The sequence below is a fragment of the Ochotona princeps genome, chromosome 2 (genome assembly GCF_030435755.1).
Source record: "Ochotona princeps isolate mOchPri1 chromosome 2, mOchPri1.hap1, whole genome shotgun sequence".
NCBI lineage: Eukaryota > Metazoa > Chordata > Mammalia > Lagomorpha > Ochotonidae > Ochotona > Ochotona princeps.
Genome location: NC_080833.1, coordinates 29,865,933 through 29,879,706, shown reverse-complemented (window position 1 = coordinate 29,879,706; position 13,774 = coordinate 29,865,933). Strand labels below are relative to the sequence as shown.

At 41.6% G+C, this 13,774-nt stretch overlaps 1 protein-coding gene across 9 annotated transcripts in view; it reads right to left on the bottom strand.

Annotated features, from left to right (window-relative positions):
• The window catches only part of MACF1 (microtubule actin crosslinking factor 1), a 388,597-nt gene that overhangs the window by 104,533 nt on the left and 270,290 nt on the right, over positions 1-13,774 (bottom strand). For 7 of the 9 annotated variants that reach the window (XM_058679238.1, XM_058679296.1, XM_058679275.1 and 4 more), the window contains 6 exons: positions 13,097-13,305; positions 12,418-12,735; positions 9,466-9,632; positions 7,848-8,004; positions 4,545-4,662; positions 430-492 (listed from right to left, as the gene is read on the bottom strand). In XM_058679238.1, the coding sequence (XP_058535221.1) occupies positions 430-492; positions 4,545-4,662; positions 7,848-8,004; positions 9,466-9,632; positions 12,418-12,735; positions 13,097-13,305 (1,032 nt within the window). The remainder of the gene's footprint in view (positions 1-429; positions 493-4,544; positions 4,663-7,847; positions 8,005-9,465; positions 9,633-12,417; positions 12,736-13,096; positions 13,306-13,774) is intronic. The other 2 variants (XM_058679261.1, XM_058679284.1) reach the window with 1 other exon arrangement.

The following is a 13,774-nucleotide window of genomic DNA, read 5'->3' as shown; positions in this document are numbered from 1 at the left end:
AAGCTGGAACTGGGATGGCCCAAGCCAGGAATTCAATCCAGGTCTACTACAAGAGCAGTAAGGATGAAATGACTTGAGCCTGTCGACCTCCAGGGTATGTGCTGGGAGCTAGGACTCAAACCCAATATGGGACACGGGGTCTTAACTGCTAAGCTAAACACCTGCCCATACATATTTTTTCAAAAAAATTTTAAACTGGCCTTATCCAATAATCCTGTTTGTTTCATGGATGCATTTAGTTCTGAGGTCGCCAACCTATTTAGTCCACATCCGGCAAACAGAGTGGCATTGTAGTTGCTTTTCCCAATTTCCTCCCTCTGATTTTCTTGGCAGCCATTCTCCCACACATTTTGAAACATACACAGATGCAAGCATGAACACCGTCCTAACACATCCAACAAAGAGGCACTGTGGAAATGGCATTCTCACCTTTGCAGGTGTGGTATCCGTTTACACTGCCTACAGAACTTCCTACAGGGGGCAGTATGGAACCTGAGCAGAAGGACAAGGAGACAAACAAGGCAAGACCAATGTGTTAGGCATACATACAGGCAAGCCGTTTGTTCTTTGACACTCACTTTAAGCTTGGGTATCAGGAAGTTAACACAGCACAAGACAACATACTTATGGAAAGACAAATCATTTTAGCTGCCAGGCAACAAAGTGTCACTTGAGATAGTTTAGCTCTTTAGCAGTAATGATTCTTAATCCTTTCTAGAGGAAATTTAAACTCTGTTCTTAAATCCTTTGGATCCTGCCCTAGTTTTTGCAAATCAAGCACTGGTAAAATTACTAGGTTTTTAGAAAACTATCTGTCACATTTTGGAATGAGGATTTATAATGAAGTGAAAAAATTTCACCTTTAATATCAGTATCATTCAAGACAATAAAAAATGAATAATGAATAACAATTCAGGGCATAAAAATATCCATTATTAATTTAATAAAACATTACAATGAGCCCTTTTTATAGAGTTTTTAAAGAAGATTCTCTGCCTTCCTTTCAAGACCTCTTCTGGCTCCTCTTGCCCCACCAGGAAGACAAAAAAAGTGCCAATAAATCAGGCTCATGCTCTTTTGGTCTTTGGTTCTGTTCCTGATTACATAATTGCACCTTTATTCTTCCCAGGTTGATTCTTCATTTCTCTAAAATGTTTTCCAAATTAAATAAGGACCAGGTCATGTCATTTTAAATATTATAAAGAAACATGAAAAATATTCATGATATAACATTACATTCAGGTACAGAATAAATTAAGGTACTCACATGAGCACTGATTTCACTGTACAAAAAGCCATGTATAACAATATTGTCTTAAAAATAATTGGATTAGCATGGTGACGAAAAACTTCTAAATGTTAGGTTATTGTATTTTAATTAAAAAACTGATCATACAGAAAATTAATTTTCCAGTGTAGTATGCTAACAACAACAACAACAACAACAAAACCGAACTGGTAATAAGAAGGCAGTCCTGGACGAGAGGGTCACTAGTCCAGGATGTGGGCTTTAATCTGTAGACAGACTTTCAGGACGGAAAGGTAATATTACTTCTTCCCTGTCAATGCTCAGGGGCTTATCAGAGACAGCCACAAGGTGACATATATGAAAGTACTTTACTGAGCAAGAAAAAACAAACTGGAATTTTCATGAATTTTTTTCAGAATGGGAGGAAAACTTCGAGAGAATTCAGGAGAGTGATTTTCACAGCACCCAAAAGAAATACTTTAGGATTTGGTTTAAATTTAATTTTCACATACATTCTAACTATTTAGAAATGGCAATAAACATGCATGTTTAATTACACTGAATGCCACTTCTTAACCCACTAGACACAATCAATTAGTACTGTCTTTATGGGCAGAATAAGTAGATCCAGTTACCTTTATTTAAAATTCTTTTTGAATGTCACTAATAGCAAAAGTTACAGCTCTTCTCTAGCAACTTACAATATTTAAATTTGTATGTAAACACTCCAGTATACTGTATAAAATATAGCACATGTGTCAGACGTTAAATAAAATGACAAAAACAGGCTTAGGAGCATCTGCTCAAAGCAAGCTCTTATCAAGGCAGAATTCTGCCATAACAGAATCTTAACATTGCAGGTCATGGCAGTCTCAGCATGTGGAACACTGTGGTCCTCACTGCCAGTATAAGGTGCGATCTATCAAAGTTTAAGGATGTGAAGCCTCAGGCCCAGCCGGTGGCTCTGCTTTCCATCCAGCTCCTTGCTTGTGGCCTGGGAAAGCAGTTGAGGATGGCCCAAAGCCTTGGGATCCTGCACCCGCGTGGGAGACCCAGAAGAGCTCCGGGCTCCTGGCTTCAAATCGGCGCAGCACAGGCCATTGTGGTCACTTGGGGAGTGAATCATCAGATGGAAGATCTTCCTCTCTGTCTCTCCTTCTCTCTGTATATCTGTATATCTGACTTTGTAATAAAAATAAATAAATCTTTTTAAAAAAAGAATGTGAAGCCTCGTTAAATATTTTTAGCGACTTGACATTGAAATGAAAATTTATTATATCCCTCTCAAGCTTCTAGTTCAGTTTAAGGCGAGTATTTTAAGATTGTAAGTAAAAAATTTTTTAAAAATTTTGTCATTTTTAACTATCTGTGCAAGTTACATTTTTCTGGACACAATACCAAATAAAATTTAGAAACAGATCAGGATGCCTTCATCCAATAATCCTCATTGTCAAAATATTATATGCATTAAGATAGTATTACTTATTACTGGCAGATTTCATTACATCTAAGTGTTATAAATTAATCTATAAGAGAAATTGACACCAACAAAATTTCCACTTATATGGTAGGGTTCTATATAGGATTTATTTTTAAAGAGTCTAGGGCTTATAAAGATTGAAAATGAAGATCCAGTCCAAGAGTCATCAGGCATAGCCCACCTGCCAAATATAGCCCTTTGTACATTTCTTTTTTTTTTCTTTTTATTATTTATTTTGATAATCTTTACATAGTTGATTAGGGCACAAAGGGTCAAGGGCTACAGGAAAGTGGGTAAGACCATTGTTTCCAATTTTTTTTTCTCTATCTGGGGTAATGGGGAGATAAAGGGAGAAGCCCCACTCAGCCTCCCACTCATCCCATGGTCCCTGACATGGGGCGTACTCACCAGGAAGAAAAACGCCTCTTGGCCCCAGGCAAGCCCAGGACTCGCTCACCACATGTCAGTGGTGGCTGTGGCCAGCGTCCCAAGCACTGAGTCCAAACTGGCTTGGGTACCCCCAGCAGCCACTAGGCTGCTGGAAGTTCTCTCTACCCAGGCCCAAGGTTGCACTCCCCTGGGTCCCTCCTGCTGCACGATGTTGGTCTCAGGCGGAGCCTAGGCCTGCCCTGTTCCCAAGAGATCCCCTCCCAGCATACTCACCAGGAAGGAAGAAGTCTCTGGGGCTCAGGCAAGCCCAGAACTCACCGCATGTCAACGGTGGCTGTGGCTAGGACCTCAAGGCGGTGTTCACAATTTCAATATGGTGACTGCAGAGCATGGGCTAGTCCCTCTGACTGTAACCCTTGTTCCTAAGGCAGCAGGTCAGCCCTCTCTCTGACCCCAGGGTGCCCAGGCACCCTGGGAGGCTGGGTTGGGGGGAGGCCATTGCAGAACTGCCCTTTGTACATTTCTGCATTTAAAGTTTTATTGGAACACAGCCATACCATATAGTGTCATTTTTACTTCTGTGCCACAATACATAACTGTGACAAAGACAATATGGCTTGCAAGCCTAAAATATTTATTATCTTTCTCCTTGTAGCAAAGTTTGCAGGCCCCTAATCTAATCACATACAACAAATTTACTGAGCCTCAGCAGCTTATATACAGAACACAAAAACCACCAAGTTTTTGAAATGTTATCACTTCTGAGTAGTTCCAAGAAATTCTTAAGGTTTAGCATACTAGAGTAGATGCTCTCAACATACACACTCACACACACAAAAGTACAGTACACACTTGGACTATCACAGCTGGTAATAAAACATACGACCCCATTTACCAACCAATGTGAATTCATTAGATTTTGTGTGAAAGACTTCATTTATAGTCAGAGATTGTATATCTGACACAATTTTTGTTCCCACCCTGACAAAGTCTGTCAAACTCTCTGCCAATATCACCTTCAAAATACCTAGCTTCTTCCTGGATATCACGGTAATACCTATCCATGCCTGGCCCAAGTTTAATTTAGTGACAATACATACCCACCTCATTCACATGTCTGCAAGACAGAAATTCTTCAAGATTAAAGTCCTTTTTTTTTAAACTCTTCTTTATCCACTTCACTGTTTTAAGTGGGCATTTTGTCCAATGACTTTGCCCATCATGGGAAGGGATTTTGCAAAACAGAGTAATGTTATATGTCAATGGAGGAAACAGATCAAGTTGAGGGAGAAAACTTCTTTGTAGATATCCTTTGTGTTCATATCTGACCTTGATTTTGGCTTTTAATAAAATAAAGAGGCATCTCTAAAGGCCAAAAGCAAAGAATGATGCTTATTCACCACAGTATGAAGACCCTGCACTTACCTGATTTGGCTTGGGAATCAGGTGCTGTGATCTCCATAATGAGATTTTCTAAAGAAGTGCCTTTGCAATTGATTTCTTCCACCAGAGATCTCTTACTGACCCAGTCATCCAGGAGGCCCTGTTTGATGAAGAACAAAATGACCAAATACTACATCTGAGGGACTCCTTACAAGTAGGAACATTCTATATAAACTCTCTGAAGTTTGGAGAAGCTTAGAGGACCATCTTCATATATCCAGCCATTTCAAAATCATAAGTTAGCCAGCCAAGTTACGGCAGAACAATACTCTGGAATTTTCAGGACTTTCAGACTCATTTACTCCATTGAATATTTATTAAGCATTTATTTTTTATAGCTTAGGCACTGGGGATACAAAATAGAATTATGAAACACTTCCTTAAACCACGAGTTCAGATTATCAATTACATTATAATGTATGAGATGTTTTTACAGAATTATGGACAATCAATAAATTCTGAGGACACAGGAAAAGACACACCTACCTCTGACTAGAGGGAGAAAGGTACTGAGCTGTGATATTTGCTAGGTGGACAAAGGAGAACAACCTTTGCATAAAGAATAGAGAGAAAATAATAACTAGAGGACAAACGAGGAATGTGATATAGAGATGTAAAGAAATAAATAGTATTGGGTGTGGCATGATAGCCTAACTGCCAAAATCCCATGTAGATGGCAGTTCATGTCTTTGCTGCTCCACCTGCTCCATCCAGGTGCCTGCTTGTGGCCTGGGAAAGCAATAGAGGACAGCCCAAGTCCTTGGGACCCTGCACCTGTGTGGGAGACCCAAAGGAAGCTCCTGGCTTCTGGCTTTGGATTGGTTTAGCTCTGGCCATTGCGGCCACTTGGGGAGTGAAGCAGCGGACAAAAGATCTTTCTCTCTTTCTTTCCTTCTTTCTATAAATCTTCCTGTCCAACAAAAATAAATAAACCTTAAAAAAAAAAGAAAAAGAGGCTATACTCTTTATATATGTTTATTAAGGGAACTTCATGTTAGGTTTTATTATCAGAGTTGAGATTACCATAGAAACTCATTAGGAATCAATGGCATCTATCTGCTCTAAGACAAAAGGACTGGGTCTGGCGCAGTGGCTCAATTTGTTAATCCTCCAAGTACCAGGATCCCATATGGGCACTGGTTCATATACCAGCTACTCTATTTCCCATCCATCTTCCTGCTTGGCCTGGGAAAAGAATGGAGGATGACCCAAAATCTTGGGACTTTGCACCCACATGGGAGACCAAAAAGAAGCTCCTGGCTCCTGGCTTTGGGTCACCTCCATTCTATCTGTTGTGGTCATTTGCGAAGTGTACCAGCAGATGGAAGATCTTTCTGTCTCTCCTCTCCCTATAAATCTGCCTTTCCAAACAAACAAATAAACAAACAAATAAATCTTTAAGAAAAGACAAAAGGACCTGGTCACACTAAGTCTCTGGCAGAATAGTAGGATATTATTTCTTTCAAAGCCAGGACAACATCCTAGCTTTCAGCCTCTATCTTCACATTGAATACCTCTGACTGTTTGCTTAGTTTGCTATTAACTTCAAACTGCAGAAAAACATCAGAGAAAGGAGAGCCATTAACATCTGGCAAATCATGCTCACCAACTTGTGGCCTGTGATCACTGCTTGTCAATTCTTTCATTAATCACTCTTGATTCCAAAGAACCATAGTCCCTAAGCAATTAATTAACATGCAGGGCATTCTAAATCTCTGGGGGAAATACGATGACACATGTTGGACATGGCATGGATGACTACTATTAAGTTGTCTGGAACTAACTTGTTCTTCCGATTCTGTTTATTTTGCAGGGGTTACACATTGAGGTGCCATGAAAACACTTCCTGAAGCACTGAGAGCACAGTGAACCAATAAAGTGGGGAGCCTCCATCTTAGAAAACTGTCAAGGGCGGATGCTCCTGGCAGCCACTCACTGGAACTTACAAAGTTCTTCCTTCACTGGTCAAGATATAGCCTATCTCACGGAGAAAACTAAGGAAGAACACATGGAAGCTAGAGTTAGAGGCAGTTTTGGCTTATGTCAACATAAACAAGAGAGATGTCAGAGGTGCAAGCAGAGGCCGGATGACTACAAATCCAAAGTGACACAGAAAAGGGGTTCTGCAAGAAACAGGAGAAAGGTTGGTCATGTCCTTGAAGGTATCTTCCAACCATGTGATGACTTTTTTTTTTAAGATTTATTTATTTTATTGGAAAGGCAGATTTACAGACAAAGGGAGAAGACAGAGATATCTCTCATCTGTTGGTTCATTTCCCAAATGGCTGCAATGGCAGAAGCTGAGCCCATCCAAAGCCAGGAACCAGGGGCTTTAGAATGCAGGGTTCCAGGGCTTTGGGCCATTCTCCACTGTTTTCCCAGGCCATATGCAGGAAACTGGATGGGAAGTGGAGCAGCTGGGACATGAACTGGCACCCATATGGGATGCTGGCACTGACAGTGTGCCAGCCCCATAACCATGTGATTCTAACCTTTCCTTTACTAGCTGGAATAGACAAGTTCTTCCCTCCTCAATTTTCTGATCATGTACTTGGTCACTTTCTCATATATAGTTGCCTAACTTTCAAACATTTAATTAAAGTTTAAGTACCTTGAGGACTGCATCTTGACCAATCTTTCAATTGGACTTATTTACAACTCATCCCAGCATCAGAGGGATCTAAGCAATAACTGAAACAATACAGATTTTACCCGTGGAGGATTTGTTTGATTTTGGTTTTTACATAGGAGATGTTAAAAGTATTCAGTGCTATATAGGGATAAATGGAAATTACACAAAGATGATGGAGGAAGCCCTACTAACCTTCATTTCTCATATCACATCCACACCATCACTAAGATCAGTTGAAACAAGCTGCTGCTGGCTTTTTTTTCCTAAAGATTTATTCACTTTTCAGTGGAAAGTCAGATACACAGAGAGGAGGAGAGAGAGGAAGATCTTGCATCTGCTGGTTCACTCCCCAAGTGGCCACAATCGCCAGAGCTGAGCCAATCTGAAACCAGGAGCCAGAAGCCAGGCGCTTCATCCAGATCTCCCATATGGGGGCAGGGTCCCAAGGCTTCGGGCCATCCTGGGCTGCTTTTCCAGGCCACAAGCAAGAAGCTGGATGGGAAAGTGGGGCCACCGGGATTAGAATTGACACCCATAGGGGATCCTGCCGTGTGCAAGGCGAGGACTTTAGCCACTAGGCTACTGTGCCAGGTCTGGTACAAGCTTCTAAGCTACTGTGAGTCATACTCCAGGGGAGCTTTTTCTTTACCCACCTTCAGGTGTTCAATCTGCTTTTCTAGTTCTTTAGTACTTAAGAAAGTCTCTGCAGGTGGAATGCTCCCTTCAGTTTCTTTCAGCCATTTCTGGAAGATCCTAATCAACTTCCGGAATTCATCCAACTGTTCCTGGCAAGATGATGCATCTTTCTCTCTGTCAACAAAGAAGTTTGTTAATTGCAGACAAGTTTTGTAAACAAAAAACAAATAACAAACAACAATAAAAAAACTTGAACTGAAATTAGGTTCACTCTGGGACTTTAGGCATCAATTTTAACAGAGCCCTTCTTTCCCATAATCTTTTCCACAGCAAATCTGGCTGAACAACCACATATAATATAGGGGAGCATCAATCTCAGGAATTTGTTGTCCTTGTTTGGACATTTCTTGGGAAAGAAGTCTTCACTCTCACTCTAGGCTAAAGTGGAAGTGAGAAAAACTGAAGAGAGCTTGCTATTTAGGTACTATGATATCACGGAAAGAATGCAGGCTTTGGAGCTCAGCTCCAGCTCAGCTATTTAGGTATTTGACTCTTTCAACACCCAGTTCAAATGCTTATTCCTTAGGCAGGGAGCTAGTGTTTCTACCGCTCAAAGATTCTTGGGATTGGGCCTAGGTGCCATATAACAATGGATAAAATTAAATGAAAATAGCCACATGTCTCTGTTAGACATCAATCCAGAGCTTCTGGCTTCTCATACACCTAAAAGCCCTGGGCAGAAGAGACAAGCAGAGCAGTCCTGGTCTTTGCTCCCACCTCCTCCACTGCTGCTTACAGGGATGATCTGAGAACTGCTTTCCTCTAGTCACTACGGCAGATGACTTGGTTTATGGCTACAGCAAGCAAGAAAGAAATCTTGCCCACATTCTTAAGCCCATGTAAGGCTTTCTAATGAAGAATCATGGCTTTTTAAATTATAAGCTAAAACCAACCAGCCTTTGCTTTATATTTGCTTGTTAGCTTTCAAAGAACCTGCCACTCCTCTTGTGACCCAGCTCCCTAAGGATCTGGGAAAGCAGTGGAGGATGGTCTCTGGCCTCGGGTTGCTACACTCAAATGGGAGACCAGGAAGAAGTACCTGGCTTCTAGCTTTGGACTAGATCAGGCCAAGCTCTGGTTGTTGTTGCCATCAGGGAAGGAAATCAGCACATAGAAGACCTTGTTCTCTTTGTTTCTCCCTTTCTCTGTAACTCTGACTTTCAAGTAAATAAATCTTCAACAGAAAAACAATCTGCACAGTCCTCCAAAATAGCAATTTAAATGTGACTAAAACAAGCAGGGTGAATTTCAAAGTGGCCTTTAATTATGTCTGGGAATTTTCTTCCCATTACTTTCTTTATTTCAATTTCTGCCTCATTCCTGCTTGTTGCCCCAAATTTGTTCTATTTGGTCTAGCTAGGCCTTTGTACAGAGCATAGGTTCAGTCCTGTCATTTACCAACTAGTAATAGAGAAACCACTGGGCATTAATGAGATAAGTTGGTTTGATTAAAAGAGGCACTGTTCACTTTAGCAGGAAAGTTCTGGATGCTATCCCTTTGGTAAATGAAGATCGTTTCATCCTCCAGCAAAAAAGAATGTTCTGAAAAACAAACCAATAGAAGTGACAGCTCACCTGTCTTTAACTGTCTTCTGCAGCTCTGTGAAGTCCTTTCTGAGGGTCTGTAAGCGGTCTCGGTGCGGGGACAGGTCCAGTGTGAAGCCACAAGCACTCAGCTCCGTGACCAGATGCTCAAGAGTATCCAAGTTCTCCCGCTGGTCTTCCATTTCCAAATTGAGCTCCTGTGAAGCCACAATCAAATGTGTTAAATGTCCTGGTACTCAAAAGTAAATACACTCAAACAAAAAGTATCTACGAGAAGTCTGGGATGAGTTTTTGCTAATCTGTGGAAAGCAAGAAACAAGAAAGAACAAGCTTGCTGTATCAACTGGCGGATCAAAATGGTAAAATGCAGAACCTCTACGATCCCTGCTAGAGGGAAATTAGGTAGAACTATACAGAAGCCTTGTCACCTTTCATCAAATATTCTAAGACTTGGTAAGTAGTCTGACAGAAGCAAAAATTACACGAAGGTTGTTCTAGGAGTCAAAAAGGTCTGAACCTGATTCATGGATTTGCAACTGGTTACTAGGTTATGACAAAGCTACAACCTTCTCTAAGCTTCTAGTTTTTTCTGTAAAATGGAGCAAACACAATCTCCCCAGGACATCCTGAGCGAGTTCTTGGCTCCTGGCTTTGGCTTGCTCTGGCTCAGAGCTAGCCGCTGTACACATCTGGGAAATGAAGCAGCAACTGTTTCGGTCTCTTTTTCTGTTTTTTTTTTTTTTTAAAGATTTATTCATTTTATTACAGCCAGATATACAGAGAGGAGGAGAGACAGAGAGGAAGATCTTCCGTCTGATGATTCACTCCCCAAGTGAGTCGCGACGGGCCGATGCGTGCCGATCCGCGCCAATCCGAAGCCGGGAACCAGGAACCTCTTCCAGGTCTCCCACGGGGGTGCAGTGTCCCAATGCATTGGGCCGTCCTCGACTGCTTTCCCAGGCCACAAGCAGGGAGCTGGATGGGAAGTGGAGCTGCCGGGATTAGAACCGGCGCCCATATGGGATCCCAGCGCATTGAAGGCGAGGACTTTAGCTGCTAGGCCATGCCGCCGGGCCCTCTTTTTCTGTTTTTCAAATAAGTATGTAAGTAACAAACAAATAAATGAATGAATGATTTTAAAATTAAAAAAATAGATTTAGGGATAGGTGTTGTGGCACAACCAGTCAAGCTGCCACCTGTGGTGCCAGCGTCCCATATGGAAGCAAGTTCCATTTCTGATCCAGCTCCCTGCCAGTGCACCTGCAAAAGCAGAAGCTGGCCCCGGTGCCTGAGCCCTGCACCCACACAGGAGACCTGCAAGAAGCTCCTGGCTTTGCATAGGTCTAGTCCTTGTTGTTGCGACCATTTGGGGAGTGAACCAGCAGATAGAAGATATCTCTTTGTCTCTCCCTCTCTTTCTATGACCCTGCCTTTAAATAAATAAATCTTTTAAAAAAATCAAATAAATTAATTTTGGTGTGGGCCCAGCACAGTAGCCTAGTGGCTAAAGTCCTCGCCTTGCAAGCGCTGGAATCCCAAATAGGTGCCAGTTTTAATCCTGGCAGGTCTCAGTTTCCCATCCAGCTTCCTGCTTGTGGCCTGGAAAAGCAGCCCAGGATGGCCCAAAGCCTTGGGATCCTGCCCCAAGATAGGAGACCTGGAAAAGGCTCCAGGCCTCTGGCTTCGGTTCAGCTCAGCTCTGGCGATTGTGGCCACTTGGGGAGTGAATCAGCAAACGGAAGATCTTCCTCTGTCTCCTCTTCTCTGTACATCTGGCTTTCCAATAAAAATAAAACAAAATCTTCATTTTTTTTTATTTTGGTGCAAAAACTGAAATGTTTGTATATTTTCCAAATATGTATATTTGCAGCTTTTTGAATCTCTGTATCTCTATCTCTATCTATGCCAACATTGCACATCATAGCACCAGAATCTTAGGTTCTGGCTCTACTTCTGGCTGCAGGGGCTTCTGGATGCACACGCTGAGAGGCAGCAGGTGACGGCCCAAGCACCTGGGTGTCTGCCACCACGTGGGAGTCCTGGCTTGAGTTGTGGGCTCCTGGCTTTGGGCTGCACAATCCAAGCTGTTGCAAGTTTCTGGGAAGAAAACCACTGGATTGTTTTCTACTTCTTTCTGTTTCTCTACCTTTCAAATATAAATAATAAACAGTTAAAGGAAATTAACCTGAAAGGAAAAAAAGAGCAAGAAACTTGACAGAAATTGGAAAAAGATAAAAAGCAATAGTCACAAATAGTCACTCTTAAAAAAAATTATTTATCTTTATTGGAAAGGCAGACTTCCTGAGAGAAACAGACACAGAGAGAAAGATCTTCCACTCATTGGTTCATTCCCCAAATGTCCACAATGGCTGGAGTTGAGCCGATCTGAGGCCAGGAACCCAGAGCTACTTCTGGGTCTCCCAAAGGGTACAGGGTCCCAAGGACTTTGGCCAGCTTCTGCTGCTTCCCATCCAACAGGGAGCTGGAACTAGCACCCATATGGGATCCCAGCACTTGTAACGGGAGGATTAGCCAATCAAGAAATCGTGTCAACCCTATACTTTTTTTTTAAGTAAGAATGAGAAATATTAAATTGCATATTCATTTTAGGAAAAAAAAAAGAAAGAAGCTTGACTCCTTCAGTACACAAGTGAGTGCAGTAGGATGGTGGAATTTATCCTCTGAGCATAACTCCGAGTAGTTTTACATTTGAGCTATGTCAATGGCTTCCATAACTAAAAATGAAATTTAATCAAAAGAGAAAATGAAAACCCTAGAGTACAAACAGAAGCAAGTAAACCTAATTATATATGGAATCACAGGGGAAAACTAATCCAGGTTATTTACTTTTGTCTTGAACTTTCTCTTTATTACTTACTTATTTGAGAGTCAGGGAGAGAAGGGAGGGGGAAGAGAAAGCAAGATCCTTTCAGAGTGGCCGTCCACCCCCCCACATGCTCACACGGCAGACTTTACACACACCTGGATATGCTGGAAGAAACGTGCAATATCTTGATCTGGCTGATTTCCAGAGGCTAGCATCCGACTTTTGTTTTCCAAGAACTGCTGCAGTTTATCAGAGAGATGTTCAAACATCTCAACCTGTGGCAGAAGCTTCTTCAGTGAACTTTCCTTCTCCTGATGCTGTAGACAGAGCTGCTCGAAGTGCTGGCTCACCTCTGCCAGTTTGCCCTGCAGTACCGCTGCAGTGCTGCTGTCTGCTGTCTCCATGAATTGGGTCACCATTTCCCGGGTAGCCTGTAAGCTGCTCTTTTGTCGAGCAATGTCTTGCTTCAATTTCTGTCATCAAGAACATGCCTGTCAGTGCCTGGCTCACTAATCCTAGGTTAGCTAAGCATAAGCTATAACATGTTAATTTTTTCATGGTCACTTCCTCAAGGAGAACTGGAGGACCAGAATACCACATATCTTATCCCCTTAGTTCTGCATCCATCCCACCTAAATGACTTGGCTATTGTCACTTTTCCTGGAGCTCAACGGTAGTTTGGAAACGGATAGAAGTATCTTTACATAGATTAGTCATCTTTAAATGTTACTGGGAAATTCATGAAAATGATTTTTTTCTGCTACTTTGCAAAAATTTAAATATGATACGTGGCAAACACACCCTCTTTGCTAATTCTTGGGACATGGGTCTTACCATATTAGTGGCCAGGGCTTCTTGGATCACTCCTGACGAAAGTGAGGCCACCTGCTCCCCTTTCAGGTTTTGTTCAACTTCCCTAATGGATTGCAACAGGCTCTCTAGACTTTCCTGGACACTCTGAGATTGGGCAATTGCCTTCTGCAGTAGAGCAGAGCGCTCAGCCAGGCTAGAGGAAAGCCTGTGGAATCGGTTGAGTATGGAATCTGCAAAACCAAGGCCATGAGAAGAAAAAGTGAACACTATTTTTGCATGGTTCTGTTAAAAAAAATACCATATTTAAATTGCACATATTAGTTATAAGAATAATTTATATCAAGAGAAATAGAAATAGCTCAAAGTGCATTAGTATTGGAGTCAAATTCAATAAACATTTTTTAGCACCTACTAAGAGCCAGGAATTATGCTAGATCTTTAGGACTAAGGATAATTAAGACAAAGTGTCAACTGCCTAAACATTTAAAGCTATATACAGAGCAACGGCAGAAGAAGTTACTTTACAACTAACAGTCAAAATAAAACCCTAAATGCTATGCTAATTCTGGAAGCTCTGTCCTAGAGAAGCCCAGAAGGAAGAACAATTATTTTTTATCTTTCATTTCCTTTGAAATGAAAGGTGAGAGTGGTAATCAGAAATTTACAAGGGAAGCAATGTCTTTGATAAACTTTTTTTCT